Raw genomic sequence first — 20,827 nt, forward strand, 5'->3', positions numbered from 1 at the left:
AACAGGAAAGATTCGTATCTACTGGCACTTCTCTACTCCATATGTAATAAGGATTAATCTAGAGAGACTAGCAAATACTTTGGATCCCTTTAACTTGAAAATCTTTGAATGGTAAACTCAAACAAATCTTCTCTCTCCACGTGGCTACTGCCATGTCAATCAGACGACAAATCCTGGTGAACACCTCTGATGTGTCACACCTCACATGACATGAGTGGGAAATTCCAAAATATGTAAGACATTGCTCAATTTCCCAAGAACTTACAAAAAGACTCCGGAAAATAAAGGAGAGGTAAACAAGGAGCCTAAGCCAATTAGCACACAAAGAGAAGTGTGCCTCTCTGACAACACATTTTTTTGTTGTCTCTTAACGTTAAGTGTTTACTCTATTGGCCAAATTAATATCCCAGGCAACTCAAATTTCCAACTTTACAAAGTATAGAGTTTTAACAACAATGAAATAAATAAGAGGGCAACAGAAAGTAGTTTAATGAGTGATGTGTGTGTGTGTGTGTACGTGTATTACAAACAAACTCACAAAATAACTTTACATCTCATATTAAGGAATTCAAAACACCCATATTTGTTCCCTCATGCTAAAAAGCAATGTGATTTTAACTTTCATTTATTATTAACTTTCATTTCTTTATTAACTTTCATTTATTATTACTATTTATCCTATAAATCTTTAAACCTTTTAAAAATACTGTATACTCATTATTCCAAAATGGTCATGAGGAGGATTTTCAAAACAGCTCCCCATTTCTATTACTAGTACTTCTTTGGCTCATTCTACAAAGATAAATGGGGACTGATTTATCTAATCAAAAATCATCCCCAGAAAGTAACATTTCTGCCGTTCTCTATGACATCATTTTCAGACTGATCAAGCTTGATTTAAATATACAATGTTATTTTAGTTAAAAGATTAAAATATCCCACGTAAATCTGGTAAACTCAAGATTATGCTATGAAGCAAATGTTTCCACAGAGAAACTTTATGGAATGTTGACAAATTCTAAATTTCCAAATTCCAACTTGATCTCTTGATCTTTTACTTTACATGCTGACAATGTATGTCTACTCCAGTACTTACATTATTAAATGCTTAAAATCACTCTTGATTTTACTTTCTGTAAATTTAAATTATGTAAGACCTCGGGAAGCGTTAGCATATGCACAGCCCTCTGATGTTAAGTCTGGGGGAAGAATAAGACAAATATATTGGGTGATCTCAAAAATAAAGCTCTACATCTGTATAGTTCCTTGGTGTTCGTGGACCATGTTCACTTTTAACCCAGTGGTGAGGAGAGGCAGCTCCGGGACCATGGACAACAGCCAAGCAGAGGGGTCAAGGCCAATGGACAGCAGTGATGAGTGCTAGAGAGTGAGGGGAGTGGGCTTTTTGGACACTAAGTGGTCAAACATAGAAATGGTGACCAATTTTGCTGGACACTAAGTTGGCAGTGGCGGGAGGGGGGCGGTGACCTGATCTGGGAAGGAAGATTTTACAGATGGCAGAATCCAACTACAGCTCCTGGGGACATGTGCTTTTATTCACAGGAGGAATAGTTTTAGACATGAGCCATTTATTTCCTACTGTGCCAGGTACTTTCACCTGGAAGAAATGCAATTTACCTAACACATGGGAAGTAGATAAGCTCAAGACTCAGATATTACTTTCCAAGATGTCAGTTGGAACTCTCCATCTGTAGAAAGAAGACTAGCAGAATACATGAATCATCCTTATCTAAACACTAACTGCTCCTATACAAATGCAACTGGTTTTAAAAGTTAATCAACAGTATGGCTTTGTCAATATCTTTACCATCACTATCATCTAAAACACAAGGAAGTTTTTAAAGCAACGCTATTCTCTAGAAAACAGAAGAACAAATGTAATTGGTTTTCTGGCACCACAAAGGTCACAGTTAACTATATTAACTATAAAATATTTATGAGCATGAATTGGAACCTTATATCTTTATACACAAATATAAAGACGGTACCCGGCCTCAAGGAACTTGGAGTAACCCTGATAAGATATAAATTTTATTTGGCCAAATACTTCAGAGAAATATGACTAACGTCTTACTCTTTGCCTTAACAGACATCGCTAAAGGATAATTTAAGAAATGTGTGCACTATTCAACTCCAGATTTTACTTACAAGATACCCAGATGAGCACATCATAAATATCTGATCAACTCGTCAAGAGAATAATTAGATAAATTATTTTATTTTTGATTAGTCAATTATGACTTCCAAAAACAAGATGAATACAATTCTTATAGGGAGATTCTTTTGAGATTAATCTATCTTATATGCTATTATCATATAATCTAAAATATGTAAGTTTCATCATGAGAAGACTTCCAACCATTGGCAGTATCATTCCAGTCACACTGTCTGGCATTTGAAGACCCTCACAATCTGTTCCCACTCTTTGACTCTGCTTCAGAGCTAGTGCATGCTTATCTTCTCAATCAGACAATAAAATAAGCAGAGTCTTTGAACTTTATTGGGAACCAACTCAGCCATTTAAAAAATATGACATTCTCATTTTTCTTCCAATTTCCTTTTATTTCCTGTCCAAAGTCTAACATAACGATGGTGTATATGACTTTCTAGGGAGCCTTAGTGTTTTCCTAAAAGCAAGAAATCTAACAGTTCAGCAACATAGCATCTGCTTCCAATCTCCCTGTAGTACTTTTACTGCCGGTATTCCTCCATTAGCACTTGCAAATGATTATAGACTTAACAAGCTCATCAAATGATACTGAAAAAACTCTCTGGGTTAGAAAAATTAGTTATTTTGATGTTATTTCAAACAAGTTGTCACTTCTTCCTTCTCTCTTTGATGTCTACGTGATACTGCCTTTTTAAAAATGAAAGTCAATTAAACTGATTGATAAATTATTGACCTTAACAATTTCTCCTCACGGGACTTTTCAGACTCCCTTCCTAATGATTAGAGAAAGAATAGAGACAACAAAGAAAGTTTGGGAGCGTAGGGCTAGTGACATACTTTGTTTTCCTTCACATTCATTGATTATTTATTTTAAATAGGAAAAGAAGAAAGAACAAGAAAAAAGCTTTACATAATTTATATGCAGCTTTTCACACAAATATGTTTACAGTGAGGAGAAAACAGGCACAGGGTAAATGTGCCTTTAGTTACCGGCTTAGTTCTTCTTACAGATTACTTCCATATTTAGGCATATGAGCTTTTAAAAGTGCTGATGAGACAGATAAGAGGCTGCCCACACATCCTGTTTCCCCAGACGGTCTTGTTACTACATGCTGGGTCCTATCTGGTTAGTGCCCCCTATTACTCTCCAAAGTGTTTTAGGTTGGAAGGATAAGCTGCATTAAAATTGTGTGAAAATAATATTGTGATGATAGATAGCTGAATCACCTCAAAATAAAGATCAATTTTTCAAAAAATTCTCAGAATAATTATTTTTCAGTATTTTCAGTGTTGAGTACTTTAATGCATTATCAAGACATGTTCCAAAAATTCAGCACTGAATGTGAAGAAATGATAATATAATCATTTAACCAGTTGAAAAGTCCTTGGTCTCAAGCCGTTACCAACCTTTATATATAGACTTTCAAAGTTTTTGAAGATAAATAATTTTAAAAGATTCTCATTAAAAAAAATAAGTCAGTTAAAAGGTCTATTTTAAAAGACACTTTGAAAGAGTCTTAGATTTTTAGAATCCTTCAGTAGCAATGTTAACAGTTGCATCAGAGTCTCAGAAAAAGAAATGACATTCCATCATCTCAAATGAGGTAACCTTTTGTGTGTGCTCCATTGACCACTTTGGACCACTTTTGAGTATATGAACCCCAACTAAGAAAAATATTTTTACACATATAAAATAAAATACATAGTATTACAATAGAACCCAATTATATTAGAATACAGCTATCAAAATATCAAAATATATCCAAAAAACACTTGTGATAAAGTAATACATAAGCTTCTTAGTTAACTCATTAATATTACTGAATAGCAGGTCCAATAACTGTCCTAATTACCAAGTTGTGATGAACACAAATGATACTTCGAGGTTATGCATGATACAGTGTGATCTGAAAAGTCACAGGTACTGCTCATGTTACTGTGGTATGTCAACTACACTCACAATCAGAGAAAATTTCCATTAAGAGGTTAGTGAAAATGATGCTGCAATATCTTCCCAACCAAGGTCATGACCTCTTTGAATTTTACTGTTATAGGTACAACATTAAGAAAGCCTAGAGGTCAAACTAGTTTATCACAGGTGCATAAATAATTCATTAAACAACTACCTACCCTTGTAATCAGGCAGCAAAAGAACATTTATAAGAACAAAAATCCCCACTGAATGCTTTTTAAGAAAAAAAAAAAAATGAAGGCTTTCAGTGAAAACTTAGTTCAGTTCAACAGAGTGAGAGCTGTTCAACCATAATGCAATAAACACTGAATGTGCTGAATGGAAATAAAGTAGGTGTTTTCCAGGATAATTTAGAAACCAAAAAACTCAAAAAGCTCTAGAACACAGATACAGTGTTTTATATGAAACAGTATGTCCCTTATTCCTATTAACAATATTTTAAAATCAGTTATATTTTAACAAACTTTTTTCTTCTGGTTTGCATTCTCTCATTTTAATTTAACAGCATAATATAGTAATTGACTATTTAAACTTTTCTTTCTCAGATTATTGACTGAAATCCAGTAAGCAAGGACATCAGAAGTCTACATGCACAGTTAAGACCTCAGCCTCAGTGGCTTCATTTCCTGGAACAGACTACAAATGACTGATAGTTAAACACAGCTACTGCCTAAGTAAGGGACAAGGTTGAATCACAGATCACTGGAAACTAAAGGGACCAGGGAAGCCACTTCATCTAACCCCTCACTTTACAAATGAGGAACCAGAGACAATCAGAGGTTGAGGGATTTTCCAGGGTGACCGTGGTAGTTAACGCAACCTCACAGTTAATGCAACACATGAATAGTTAATTCCCTCCAGCTCCTGACAAAGGCAAATCCTGCTCCTGGGGCAACTTCTGTCAAAGCATAGCTATTGAGATGTGAGGTTACCGTCAGTTAGAAATACATCTCATCTTTGCTACCAAACATGAGAATTAGATGACTTAAATGGTGATCACATCTCTAGAACAGAGGCCTTCAAAAATACTGAAAAATTAAGAATTTGCTCTAAATAGTTTTTGAGGTCTAATTTATTAGCGATGTTATTCTGACTACTGAAAACCCAGTTAAGCCATCCCTAATTTTATTTTAGTTTTTCAGATGGCCTTTTTTTCTGATTATAAAAGGAATACACATTCATTATGATAAATTTTGAAAACACAGACAAATGAAGAAAATAACAAAAAGCCACATCCTCAGAGTCAACAATATTATTGGTAATAGTTCAGCACATTTCTTTCCAGATATAAAAGTACACATATATACATACATATGTACATATAAACATGTATTATTAATATAGTATATTAAAATTTTTATATCCTGCCTTTTCCCTTAGCATTATACTGTGAGGGTATTCCCACGGAATTAAAGTTGTTTCCAAAACATCATTAATGTGACAGTCTGTGTTCAGTGGTTATTAAAGTCATAAAGTTTAAAGACATTATAATCAATAAAATGATCTCATTATTATTTTTTGATTACTGGATTGTGTAGGTTTTCACTGGATCTGGTAACTCTAATGCATTAAATTGCTCTAAATCAAACAATTAAAAATATGTTTACAAGATAGCCTTTTGAAAATTTTAAGTGCAAATGGCTAAAATCATTGGGGAAAATGAACAATATCCCAGGAAATTAGAGAAATGAAAACTCAAGATACCACTGGCTACCATTAAATGCAGGAAGATTCAGAAAGGTATTACAACAGTAAGTCCTGACTGGACTCTGTAAAATCATGAAGGAACACAGGGCTTGTGCAAGGAAGCAGCAATTGGTAAAAGCACTAGGGCCTGGCTCACAGTAGGGGTTAAATAAATAGTTGTTGAATAAATAAATGGGAGTCAAATTTACCAACATGTACTGAGAAACCTGAATATGATTATACCCTTTGACTGATCATTTTACTTAAGGGAATATATACAATTTATAAACTCAGGTACTCACTGTAGTTTTCTTAAAGGGGAAAAACTGGTCACAGGACTTGTATATTTGTTAAGTGAAAAACATAGAGACAATTCAAATTAATTTAACAACTATAGTAAAATTATAAGTATTTTGCCTATACTATAATTCTTAGTTTAAAAATGATTGAAATATTTAAAATATTGGTTTATTTAATCTCTTGGAATAAGACTTTATTTCACAAAAACAATTTTTTAATAAAATTTTTTAAAAATTTTATTTCATTTCTTTCATGAACTAATTATTAATTTTAAAACTGAAGAAAACCACTGCATTAAAAAAAAAAGTTGAGAAGCCCAGATGAGGAAACTATTATTTTTCTTCTAAAATATTTTCTTATAGCCCATCTCAAAAGTATCGCCCACCTACGTGTCCTAGAAGAGCACAGAGGACAGGGACAAGGCTTCCTTTCACATCACACCAATGATGAGAGAAAACAGTCTTGATGTTCTATTTTCCTGGTACCATGACTCTGATGACTCTAATATTTTCTCTTATCTAATCTTAGCCTAAGTATTAGAGCATTTGTTAAAACTAACACACACAAACACACACACACACACTCACACACACACCTTAGAGCGGCAACCTTCTAAAAAGACAACTCACTTACCTCTATAAGCTCTGGCGGTTCGCTCCCTTCTTCCACCACAATGAGCTGAGCTCTTCCTTTCCTCTCATTGTCCCGAATGCCAACGGCAACCTGGCTGGCCTTCAGACGTTCATATTTGTTGCACGAGGATCCACACCACTGGTAAATTTCCTATAAGAAAGAAACAGGTCTTTTGACCACAGAAATATGTGGAGGACATTCAGCCCTGGTATACTACACACTGTGGCTAATTAGGAAAAAAACAAAAAGGCATAAAAAATAAAATTAAAGCTATCTATTGCTGAGGTATACATAATTTTACATATTTAAGTTATATCTCATTCTGTATCCTGTGGCTTTCTGTTAGCATTATAACGTAAGCATTTTTTTAAACATGGAAAATATGAAGACACATCTCACCATTTATTGTGTATATAATCCACTAAGCACAATTTATGAAAGTAACTTTATGTAGATTATTTAAATTCAGAATAAGTTCAATATTTCAGAAAGTTAGTCAAGAATCTGTTATAGTAACATGTTCTCAATGATCATAAAAAAATGATATATCTCTTTTGTAAGGCAATTTAACCATTCTTATCAAGAGCTATAAAAATAGCTTAAACCTTTGACCCAGTAATATCACTATCTGGAATTTATTTTAATAAATTATTCATAAAGAGAAGAAAAAAACACATGCATAGGGCTTGTCACTGCTGTGTGATTATGTTAGTGAGGCAGTGGGAAGACATTAAGTGTTCAACAATAGGATAATAGTTATATAAACTACAATACTTAGAAAAAATTACTAAATATCAAAGTTATACTTTAACAGAAATTTAGAAAAATAGAAGCAGAACAACAGTTTGATAAAGCTTTAAATTAAATAGATTGCATTAGTTGCCATTTAGATTATATAGTTTAGATTTAGGCACAGTGTTCAGAAGATACACAGCTACAAATGTAAAATAACAATAAAATATCATTGTCTCCAGTAAATGTGGTTTAACAAAAGAAAGAAAGAAAGTTCCTGGCACGGAGGCCTGGGGGGATGTGGGAGTGCACATCATCACACACCATGTGGGTCATATGTCCTGACACAGGCTTTTTCTGAGGGCAGTTTGACATCATATCAAAAAAAGTATATGTGCTTTTAGAAGGAGGAAGTTCCATTTTTAGGAATTTATCTTATAGAACTATTCAAGTGTGGGAGGCAAAGACAAAAAGAAACAAACAAAACAAAGTCAAATGGCCATCAGTAGGGAGATGGCCACATATATGTCCTTATTTGTGCACTGCAGACGATTCTTCGGTGGTTACAAATTGAGGAAGATGCTTAAATACTGACGTAGAAATATCATAAAGAATAAAGGAAAGCCACAGAACAATATAGTTCCCCTTTAAGTAGAAACAAAAATATAAGCTCTGTTTCTGCCTTTTCTGCATTAAAAGATTTTTCAAGATACACAGTTTTAATGCATGGGGAGGTGCACGTATTTGCAGAAAGAAAGCCTTCAGTTTTTACTATATCTAAATCAGTGTTTTTTCTTTTTTTTTTCCAAACGTAACTCACTTTTACTAGGTGCCTATTATGAGCTAGGCGCTGGGAACAGAAAGACAAATGAGGGAAAACTAACAAGGAGAGACTGACATGCAGACAACAACGCTAATACTGCCAGCTCTACACTTGGTTTTCAAAACATTTCCACACATCTGTATCTGGTCCATCTGGAGAGGCGGGGACATCGTGGTTAAGTGTGAAGGAGACAGACCGGCAGCCACTTACTGGCTATGTGACCTTGTGTTTGCACTTTTTAAAAGGGGAAATAAATCAGTAACAGCAAAATAAAAGAGCACCCCAAAATTCAGAGAGTCCGGCTCTTTCCTCTGATTATAAGACATTCTCAGTCCAGAGTCATTTCTTCATTCAAAAACTAGTTAATCGATTGCATGACAGTGGGCAGGTCCTGGAGGCACAACTTTGAAGCACAGAAGCCTGGGGCAGTTTCTCTGACCTCTCGTATCCCCTTGTTCCTGACCGACCTATTGCATATTCCTCTTTAAGAGCAAAATACAAGTTTTCAGAATTCAAGCCTTTATAAGAAATAAAATAAAAAGGACTTAGTTATTCAGTGTGGTCAAGGGGTGTTTCTTTCCTGCCTTTGAGAGAATTATGTGTTGCTATGGTTTCCTCTCTAAGCTCTTTTCTGCAGCTGGGCATCTGACTACAAGGCTCACATTTGGAGGCAAGTCTGAAGACCAGGCCCAGGTTAGCTGTTAGAAAGTGTGAAAACAACTGGTTCCCAATGATCACCCAATGCCTAATCACTGAGCATTAAAATCAGGTGGGGGAGCAGGGGGGTGACTTTTAAAAATACAGATACCTGAGGCTACCCTTAGGGACTCTTGGGTGTGTTCTGGGCAGCCGTGTTCATTGAACGCTCCCCAGATGATTCTAAACATTAAACCATCTGAGAACCCCTGCTGGTCCCTGGGCGCACACTGTACACGACAGGTGTTACAGGGACGCTGTAACTTCTAATTACCCACTTCAGCCAAGCCTGCTCCTCTGCTAGTACACTTAGGCTCTGAGCTTAGATTGCTTTTCTACTTTATTCCATGATATTGTGCAAACAATTCTTTTCTTAGTTGGTCTGAGAAAGCCAATATTGCACTACAGTGAAATACAGGATGTGGATCCAAAATTAGCTCTCTAGATTTCTCAGACTTGTCAGCAGCTTTTATTACTGGCTTGCTCCGTATTTTTATTTTCATCTGACAGATGTTTAGAGTCTCCCTACCTTAGTTGTATGAACGACCTCTCACCTACTTCAGAGAGATTATATAAAATCACGCTAAATTTTATTAGCACCTGTAAAGCATTATGGAAGCCTGGTAAAAGGTGTTTAAAAATGAATTATGGATAATGATAATTTTATGAACATAATTACTATTCAACATAGAATTTTATAATATTCTTTGGGTCCCAAAATATTTTCTACGATATTACTTTGGGTTGGGAGTTTTTATGTGCAGTATCAATTCACAAATAAATTTATTGTAGAAAATATTCCTCACCATTGCTTAGAGACCACAATTTCAATCTGTAAAGTAGCAAAAACATACCCAGTAAATACTTATAAAAATAATAAAACTTTTAAAAGTGAAATTTTCCTTTTAACTAAAAGATGACTAAATCACTAAAGAGAGTGTTACAAAAAATTTCTTACTGAGCATGAAAATGAATGTTTTGTGTTATGCTTACTCATTACTTTCACCTTATTTTATGCTAATATTTCTATAAGTGATATATAGTATCTTATGCACTAGAATTTTCAGTGTTTCACTCAGATAGGAAATATGATAAAATATGGACTTTAATTTTAAATTACTAAAAGCCAGAACTGTTTAAAAGTTAATTTAAAAACCTGTTTCATTCAATGCTAATTAACTTTTTATGCAAACAGTTTGATTATGGCAGCAGCACATTAAAACATGCTTTAAAATTTTAAACAGAATTTGAGCAATTCATTTAATTTGAGCCATTTATATACCATCACATGTAGACGATGTCTTTAAGACATCTCATTTTAACAGTGCTCTACCAGGATGAAATTAGTTTGTATAGTACTATTAATAAACTGTACAAGCCCAACACTTGCTCTGTTTAGAGGTAGTTGGTTAAGACTACTTCACCACTCTGTGCACAAGGAAACTTTGTACTCGGTTGGCCCTATGCTTGAAAAACTCTCCTGTAATTCAACTTTACTGTTTTTTAAAGGGAGTGGGCTAAAATAAAGAAATTCTGCATAGAGCTGAAAAAGCTGATAGATTTATATGTATTAAATTACAACAGAAAAGGTTTTATTGTTTTACTTGTAATACTTTAACTTGATTTAGATGAAAAACGCTTTGTAAATCTGGTTTATGTGTAATAGACACTGAAAGTTGTAAAGAAAACATGGTTTCAGAAGCAACTATTTTACCATCCAAGAGCCTAAGGAATTTAACAACTCAACACTATATGTTATATTTCTTTGGGGAAAGGATATATAAAACCCCCCTGTAAACACAGAAGCACCCATTCAATTCAGAAAACGTCCACTTAAATTTCGGCCAAAATTTGCCGATATGCATAATGCCCATGAACACCCTCTGGTAGAAGTCTGTGACACTATAATTAACTCAATATATAAACTATTAAAGGAAAACAAAATTACTCTGGATAGTTGGAAAAGGAAGAAATAAGGGAGTAAAGACAATCCATTACTGGCAATTAGTTTGGACCACTAGTAACAAGAAATAAAAGCAAGCAAGCGATATTTATAGAAACAACCACACTGGGCAAACCAGAGATTTCTAAAATTTCCCTTAAACTACATGGTCAGAGTTAACCAGTAAAACATCAAAGTACAGCCAAACTTCATTTGGGGACAGGAAATAAGAACAGAAAAAACAACAGTCAACAATGCCCTCGAAGGGAAGCAAGATTTCAGAAGCTGAGTTTAAAGGCAAGCCCCCAACAGCCATGTGATGCTGGCTCATACATAACATGTACAAAGAATTCAGTGTGGACTTGCTCCTCTTCTGTCCTTTTCTAAGTTATTTATTCTAAATACACCTAAGTTTACAAAAGGAGGAGGGGCAGACCTCCTCCCCTCCCTTGCTTCTGTTGGCTTTATTTTTACTCTGTTTAGTTTTAGATCTAGTTAACTAAACATAGAAGTTTATTCAGAGATCCCTTTGGGTGGAGGTTCTTTCAGCACTGCTTAAAAAATGATGACTTGTGTGATACTTCCAGGAGTCCACTTTTTTTAACTTTAAAACATGACTCTTTTTTTTAGCTTTTGGATACACAAATGTTTATTTATATTCTATTTCATTGTTGTTTAAAGCCAAGCCAACTCAACATCCTTCAATGACACATACACGTGTTTTAAAAAACATCTCTGACTGAAGGATGGAAGACGAACACAGTGAGCGTGGAAGGTCACTGAAGGCTTGGCACAGAAAGGGAGGAATCGCATGTGCGGTAGGGCAGAGCAGTGGTGATGGAGAAGCAGAGAAGACAGAGGGATATTTAGAAGGTTAGAGCCTACAGGGTTGGTAAACAATGCCTTTGGACGGATACTGGAGGACTAGGAAAGGGGGAAATGACTCGGACAGTTCCAGCTTGGCTGTGGCAATGACTTACTGGGTCCAGGTGATGGCTTCTGGAGCACTCCTTTGGTAGCAAGAGAAGATGAAATTGTGCTCCCTATATAATCAAAGTATTTGGCAAAGCAAGGACGTTTTACAGTCACATTTTATCAAAAAATAATTTCTGCCAGCCACATAAACTGGTGACTCAACTATTTTTTACTGACTTAACTGGTACTTCAGACATATGACCCTAAATTTTCCAGCACCTTTAGACATTTCCCATCCTGAAATGGTCCTCAACAGTCACTGTACAATGTAACAGCCTGGGGGTGGGGTTTAAAAACAATCTACCTCAAAGTTCCATCCCAAAAGCTTAAAATCAGAATCTTCAAGAGTCAAATCAAGGCACCAGTATTTTTAAAACCTCTTCTAAATGATTCTAATATGAAACCATGATAGAGAATTCAAGTATAAATCCGAACACAATGAGAGTTGTCTTCCTAGTGCCCTCGTCCGTTCTCCGGTTACAACGTGTGTGCAGTTCCATTCCAGCATCTCTCACGTTCTACCTGTCAAACTCCGCCTGGTGTATGCGTCTGTGTTCTCACCGCTTCACAGTGCCTAGAGGTCGAAGGCTATCTGGTTTTCATCCTTATACTCCATGCGTCCAGCACACACTAAGCACAAATGAAATGCCATTCACCCACACTTTCATTTTAAGGTAAATTTTAGAGATTGAAAATTAGGCTTATCTTTCTCATTATCTTTTCTTGTTGCCTGAAGGCTCTCTCCAATAAATCTAATGGAATGCATTACTTTGGGGCAAGGATAAGTTATCTAAAACACAGAAGATTTTGCTCAGTTTTTAGTTTAAAGTAAGCCTTTTTAAGTAACAGTAGAGACCAAGTCTGAAAGCCAACATAGCTTTAATTTAAAAGAACCTTGATTTTGCCAGAGTTACGTCTTTTGGGGAGAGGAGTGAGGATGCAGTCTAGAAAGCTGGTTTTGCATTTCAACAACCAAAAGTCTCGACCTTAGGGGCAGAGTATATTGCAGGAAGCACAGAGTAGGCAACAGTGTGAAACAGTGTTAAGACTAGTTAGGTCCAGAAAAAGTAGGTGATTACCAGGGAACTAGGAAACTTGATCAGATTGAATGAGTCTGTGAGAAGAGTTTGGTAAACTTCTACCTATTTGTCATACATTCATCCATGATCCTGAGCATTGGAGCACAAACAACTCTGGGCAGTGACTAGGCAGTTGGAGTAATGGGTGCTGGTACCATCTGGGTACAGTGTCCCCACAACTCCAGTGTGATGTGGGAAAAACAGAGCAGAGTTCCTGAGAGGGGTGCAGTAGAGGTTAACAGAACCAGCGAGGGTCTTGAAGCAGAAACATGGGTGCAGACATATGGGCATCTCAGAAGACCAAAGTGAAGCTATGGATATTTTCCAGCAACTGTCATGGGACAGAGGACAAAGCCCAAAGCTCAAGAATGAATGAAGTGACTTCGCCTCAATGAACGTTAGAGAGGAAGGAGGCTGCATGCTGCAAACCAGACTCACACTTCCATTCTTAAACCCGTCCCCTCTCCCACGCCATAATACTACAGATGCATCTCCTGGGATGGAAAAAGGGATGAATGGTGTAAGCTTGATTTGCTTTAATGACAAACAAAATCTACCTTCATAAGGCAAGATTATTTTATTATTAACTTTCCTGGGGAAATAGAAGAAATTTGATAAACAGATTGAATTATAGGTGAAAAAAATTGCATCTCTATACACATGACTGCGTGAGACTGCATGCTTTATATCGGACAGATATACATTTGCTGAAACTTTGTCAAGTGAGTCTAAGTTCTGTGCCTAATACTAGGAAAAAAAATGAGGGAGGGAGGTCAAGAAGTGGATGAACAGGCAGTGCGGAAAGTGCTGAGAGACAAGTCTCCACACCATGATAGGAAAGTGAAGGACCTGCCCAGCTCTTCAGGGTGAGACATGGAACAGGGCAAGGAGAGAAGGGGCGTCGGGGAACACATTATAAAGAAGGCACATCTGAGTTGAATTTGAGGATGAGATGATATGGTATGCTTGCCAGAGAAAGGTGACACAGAAAAGGAGAGTACTCTCAGCTAAAAAAAAAAAGTGCAAAAATGCAAAAGCGTGGCGTCTTGAAGGGAAGTGTGAGGCACAGGGCCCTGAGACAGTATTGTGCTGTTGAAGAGGACAGGAAGGATTCAGGAGACACTAGGAGGTAGAACAGACGGGGACAGTGACCAGCTGAATGGGCAGCACTTGGGACAAGCTGTCAGGATGACTCCCAGATGTGGGGTTTGAGGGCCTGAGTGATCAACGGTTCTATTCACAAGGAAAGGACAGTAAGAGGAGAAATCTTTTGGGAAAGAGAGGGTGAAGTTGATGAGTTCTGTGTAGAGACTTGTTGAATCTGAGGTTCTCATGATACACACACAAGCAGAACTACCTTGGAGGCAGTCTGAAATACTGACTAAGAGCTCAGGCAAGAGTTCTGAGCTAGACTGTAACACTGAGACTTACCAGTGGGTGAGCAGTTGAAGCTTTGGGTGAAGACGAGTTTAAGCAGGAGGAATCCATAAAGAAAAGACAACGATCAAAAGTAGAATCCTTAGAGAGGTGGGCAGACCAAGTGAAGAAGAATGAGAAAAAGTGGTTTGAAAGGGAGGAGAAACAGGAAGCCAGAAAAGGAGTGAGACTGAAGGAGAAGGGAGTAATCAAGAGTCAACTGTAGCACAGAGGTCAAGTGGAAAATGATCAAAGTGTCCACTGATCTAGCAGAAGGCAACGATGCTCATAGGAAGAACAGTTTGAAAGAAATGATGGGAGTCAAAGTCCAAAGAAGTGGGTTGAAGGCCAACTGGTCGATGAGGAAGTGTAGGCTGCCATTTCAAAGCAGCATGACTGACCACGAGAGAGGACATGACAGATTACAGATAGCCAAGGCAGTAGAGCAATGCTGTAAAACTGACCAAACAAGTTAGCGAGGAAAGAGACCATGCAGAACATCACGATTAATCACTCACCACAGACTCCTACCCCTGTGAAATCTAAATCTCCACCAGTGGATGGCTCTGACATATATTTCTAAAAGAGTTAACTCCAGACCCCAAACTGAGAATATGGGCTTTTTTTCATTATCATTCATATTCTGGAGTTACTGATGCTTTGTGGCAATATATTTAAATGTGATCTTATTAGTTGATTTCACAAATACCTCATGTCTTTAAAAATAATGGGAAAGTAATGATTTATAAATTCACCAACATTAAAATATATAGCTCAAAAGCCTAGTTCCAATGATCCAGTAAATTCCAAATTGCTGAAATCTAGCAATGTCCCTTATTATTTTCTGAAAACACATGAAATATAAGACAATTTATGCAAATTACCCTCAAGAATGTTGATGATTTTCTTCACTTTCAAAATGAGTAAGTGAGTAATTTAACAACCCCGTGCTTGAGACTGAAGCAGTTGCATTGTCACGTCTAGGGAGTATTTGCTGTAGTCTAAGATCCTATCACAGCAAATGTCTCTAAGCCATTTGGTGTATCATCTTCACAAAGGGACTGTTTACCCCACAAAGCTCACTTCTCTCAAACACAATCAAGATACGGGATTTAGGCTACACCCGTCACCTTAGTGTTGGTCAGCTGCCTTTAGCTGGGTGACACCTGTAGATGTCTAACCTACCTTTTCCATACCTGGGTAATAAAACAAACTTGAAGAAGTGACACTGGCTTCCCTTCGTGCCCTCTAAGCAGAAAGTGATCATGAAATAATTAACTCAGTAACTGCTATTAAAATACTATGGTAAAGAAAATTTTGACTCCATTCTTCTTTACTGTGACACACCCCAAAAATAAAGTTCCCAAGGTAACTGCAAGATCTTATCACCATCTAGAAACTTTTGGCGACATACCAACTGGTTAAAGGTTAGTAACATAAACACAGGTCACATGGGTATTTGCTCTAATGTATTCAGGAATCCAGGGCTTAAGTCCTGCCATGCTATCCCTTTAGGGTGTGGGAAATTTCAACAATATGAAAGATCATCCGCTTCAAGTGTCTCTGTAACAATACTATTCCAATATCCCTAACCAGGGCACATGAGCAAAAGACAACCTGAAAGTCATTAAAGATAATTAACGACATAGAATAAAGAAAATTTACTATTGAACAGGTTCACGTCCTTGAGCCTTATAATAGATGCTCTGTCCCTATTGTATGAGCCTGGATTTGTGGGTCACAGTCCTATGGGTAGATATTACCTGCGGGAAGAGAGCATATGCTACTAGCACTGCAAGCGATCTACCACCACATTCAACTGTCTAGCCCGTTGTGGAAACTCAGTACTTGCTCAAAAAAATAATAAATCACTTCAACAGTAATAATAATACCACTTTCAGTAGACTGTAAGCCAGATCAGACATAATCGATTCTGAAACTGCTGAAAGACACTGTTACAGAGCCATACCATCTTCTACGCTACCAAGTTCACCTATTGGAGTTAAAAGGATGTGAACCAGGAATAAACAGAAAAACCCCGGTCCGACCCCAGGTCACCACTCAACCTGCGCTGACGCCAGTGACCTGTTCACACCTCCTAAGGCTTTTTCCCTCCTGTGGAACTGGATGATCATTGCCGTTTCCAGATGTGACTGTGTGTCAGATGGGACTGAATCACAGCCAGCTGAGGTCCGTAGTGTCTCAAGAACCAGAGTTAAGATAAAAACAAAACAAAAAACCAAGGCAGTTAAGGCTCGAAAGGCTCTGAGAGGTTAATGACTTGCTCAAGATCAAAGGGTAGATAGTTGGAAAGTTGAACAGGGCATTGTTCATGACAACTAAATTGCATTTGTAGAGCATTTACATTACACATTAATAGATGTTTTTCCAAAAAGAAATACTTTCCAGGAATGGCAGTGATGAATCACATTAGCAGTGGGAAGTGTCTCTCTTGTTTAGGGGCCCCAGAGAATATCTAATCAAATACCTGACTTTTAGAGATGAGAACCTGAGGTTACACTAAACTTGGATGAAAACTGAGGTCTCCTTTTTCCATGAAAAGTACTACATTGTGTGTAAAGATAGTTTATAAATTACACAGGCATAAAGGGCTATACTGTAAGTGTTTGAGAAAGACAATTACCGTGCAAGGCTCTGAGAGACTGCAGTAACTGCTTCTGCAACCGTGCGGCTTCATATACTTGATTATCTATCTGGGTAAGTCATGGTTCTGGTTGTAGGGAAACGGAGGGATAGGACAGCATCTGCTTTCTGCCTAGATCTCTAAGTCAGGGACTTAAGCCTGTTTAGGGGAGCAGGTTAGTATTTCTAATTCAAAAGGACATTTCCATGAAATTCATTGCAAGACGCAGGGCAAGACCACTGCCATTTTGGGATGTCTAAGTGTGACACTGGGAATTGTACTTGGGGCATTAACGTTATGCTCTCAACTGTGCACACAAGCTGGTGTCATCCAAGACAGTCAGATTATTCATCAGCAGTAATAAAACCAGAGGTGTACCCTAACTTAGAGAAACCAGTGACGTTTCTAGCTTGGGTCATTTTCCAAACCATTCCTAACCTTAGCATATTTAATCTCTGTGCTGTTGCTAAATTAATATTGTTCAAACAGAACCTTGATTGTGGAGCTCCATTTTCCAAACCCTCAGTGTCCCTTCTCTATACATAAGGAATAAACGTGGCCTCCATCTGACACTCTTTCCCAAAATACTGCCCGCAGGGAGGCAGTAAAATGCTTAGGTGGGAATGTGACATCCATAGGGTGTAATCCTGACTTCACCACTTACTAGCTGTGCAACCTTAAGTAAGTTCTCCAGGCAGCCCAAGCCTCATGCTGACTGATGTAACACAGGTCAGGTCAAGTCCCTGAACAACTGCTGACCCAGAAGTGTGAGGGGTGGCAATTAGAATGCTGGTGGAAGTGGTGTGATGAGAATGACAAGCCGGAGAAGAAGGACATCATAATCGTGCTCTGTGAGTCCTTGCCTTCTCTATCTTTGCATGCAGGATTTCCATGCTTTTACATCCTTACAAAGTGTTAAAGACACAACTTAAATCCTACCTGCTAGAGTCTAGCACAAGACCTTGCAATAATACTTCTTCGTCATGACAAGAATAATAAGTATACCTGACATTAGAGAGGCCTCTTTTCTTGGGAGAAAACATAAATCAGATGCTGCCCATACCATTAAGACGAGACTCGTTACTTTGCACTTGTGCCTTTCCTTCTAATAATTCTGTGAGAATTAAAAAGTGTGGAATAATATGGTGTGTGTGGATGAAAGGGAAAAAATTAATATTTGTTCAAATATCTTCCCCAAATTCTTCAGGCAGGCTGTTTAGACTCAGCCTATGTCCATTTAAAATTCCAGAATCTTTGCTTCCTGGGGGAATCAATTTCCCCCTTGTGCAATGTTTTCCCACACATACTTTATGGACAAAAATAATTGGAGGAAGCTCTGTTCAGGGAGAAGGGGGAAATTATGAAAAATTATTCAATTTCTGTTCTATAGTAGGAAGAACTAAATCATGATTCCATTCTAAACCTATCAAAGAAAATAAAAACTTCAAAGTCCTACTTTATGTGTCATTTAATTCCTTGCCAATTATTCATACGGTGTGATTGCCTCTCACATACATAGACGTGACCTCTTTCTAGCGTGTAGAAAAGTGATTGTCTTCCGTGATGCGTGCATCTGATTTGAACTGAAGGCAGTTTACTTTCCTCTAGGGGTCTCCATGTGTGTATAAAACTTACAGAGCCAAGGTCAATGATGAAGCAGTCACCCCTGTTGAAACTGTCCCAGCTTAAGGGAACTTCCGTGGCCCTGACCACTCTCCGGCCCTTCACATGCAGGAGCTTCTGCGCAGTCAGGTCGTTAGTGAGAACGTGATTCAGTCCCGACGCCACACCTCCAGCCTGATGAGTGGGAGGAGGACAGAAAACGAAACAAAATGGATGAGGCTTCAGACTAGACACAGAAGCTTCTAAAACCACAGGTGCTGTTGCCAAAACGGCCTGCTGGGCCGAGATAAAATAGCTACCTAAGTGCATGTGGGAAATGAAACATGCAGAAGAGAAGTTCCCGGCAAATCAACAGGTTCCCGATTTGTCCTGTGTTGTTTTAGGCTCTTTGTCCTGTCTATTTTAACTATTCAGTTTAAGATTGCAAAAATGTATTGAGAGACTTCAGTGTGTAAAACGTGCGACATAAACAAAAAAGAGTTGTAGCTCCTGTCCTTTGGGAACTAATGATTCTCGACCACTGAGGGAGAAGGCAGACAAGGACTTCAGACAAGAGGGTGACAGGGGGTTACAGGGGAGTCACAAGCACAGCCAAGGAGGGCTCAGAACCGGGCAGCCGAAACTCACACCCTCAACAGCCTTAGGACCGAGAAGGAGCTGAGAGCCTGCATATGGTATGGGCTGCTCCTAATCATGGTGTGGTTTTTACATTAAAAACTCACCTGTCTGTCTGTCTGTCTGTCTTTCTGTCTTTCTGTCTGTCTGTCTGTATGTATGTAAGTAAAAGGAGTTTACAAAATATGCCAGGCCTAAATATTTATACTCTAAATTTGGTTGCATATCCCCAAATAAAGTACAATCACACTGAACTCAGAAATGCTGAAGAAAAAAAATTGACTGTATCAAGTATATTTAACTTCTTGCATTATTTGAAATAGGCTTTTACCTTTTTTCCCCGCTAATTAAATGGTAGATAATCTTGGGTTTACTTTCACAATTAATCACTAGGTAATGTGCATAATAAAGATGTGGTGTAAATAGATCTCTTATTTATTGATCAAAGGTCTCCCGCAATAAGCAAGTTAGCAGCATACGAAACTCTAAGCAAGTTAGCAGCATACGAAACCTGTAAAATAACCCAGCTCTCAAGTTACAGAAACATATACAATAAATGCAAAGAAAGAAGTCAGGCTGCCCATGTAGCAATCATTAACACATTCTTTACATTTCCACTGAGTTTAGATCGCCTCCCTTCTCCAAGAAAAGGCCCTCATGAGTAAAAAGGTTTTATTGGTATAGGCTAAATGCTGACTTGAGGACAATTATAACCACAAGTTTTTAGAAATATATAATAATTTCCCAGTTCATAATTTTACACAGGTTGCCATATTTCTGACTGCACAAACTCAGCATTATACAATAAAAATAAATACAAATTTTCCATCTATATACTACTGTTCTTGGCCATTTCAATTTTTTTTTTAAATAAGAAGTACACTGTGATCTGATTAAGAAAACAGCCTAAGAACACCGTGGTCTGAAGAAAAAGTTATAAAGCATAGAGTTGACTTAGACTGAGGAGCTATATATATAATACATAATACATATTTTTTATTATATATATATAAAACATTTAGGCTAATTTCATATAGTGAAGTATCAGAGTACCATGTAGTATGAGCATTTAATAGTATTTTAAAAATTAATTTGTCTGTAATATTTAATGCCAAAATGCACAAAAGAAAAACTTTGTTTCATATATGTCCCTATCAGACAGTAAGTCGTTCCTCTGTGAATACTGTTTAAATTAACCCTAGAAACTCCCTGCCTCTTTCCATCTATCCTACAGAATGAAAACCAGGTGGTAGATTCTCCAATCAAGGGCACCATAAATACACTTTTACTGGCTGACAGATGCCTGCCCGTCCCTATTTATAATCACGGCTGAGGGCTGGGTCTTGTTGAGCTTGGGAAAGCTGAGCTTAGCCCAGGATTTAAAATAAGGAAGTTGTGGTAAGTCCTCTAAAATCCTTCCCCAACTTCCTATAAAACCTCACAGAGTGAAAAACCTCAAGTCAACTAAATGAGATGGGAAGATGGTTTGAATGTTTCCCA

The 20,827-nt window shown here is 37.4% G+C and overlaps 1 protein-coding gene across 1 annotated transcript in view; it reads right to left on the bottom strand.

The window, feature by feature from the left end:
• SCIN (scinderin) overlaps nucleotides 1–20,827 on the bottom strand; it is a 66,589-nt gene that overhangs the window by 36,653 nt on the left and 9,109 nt on the right. The window contains exons 3-4 of the mRNA XM_006194096.2: nucleotides 18,725–18,886; nucleotides 6,783–6,932 (exon numbers count right to left, since the gene is read on the bottom strand). Coding sequence (XP_006194158.1) covers nucleotides 6,783–6,932; nucleotides 18,725–18,886 — 312 coding nt within the window. The remainder of the gene's footprint in view (nucleotides 1–6,782; nucleotides 6,933–18,724; nucleotides 18,887–20,827) is intronic.

Source organism: Camelus ferus, chromosome 7, assembly GCF_009834535.1.
Source record: "Camelus ferus isolate YT-003-E chromosome 7, BCGSAC_Cfer_1.0, whole genome shotgun sequence".
NCBI classification, from domain to species: Eukaryota; Metazoa; Chordata; class Mammalia; order Artiodactyla; family Camelidae; genus Camelus; species Camelus ferus.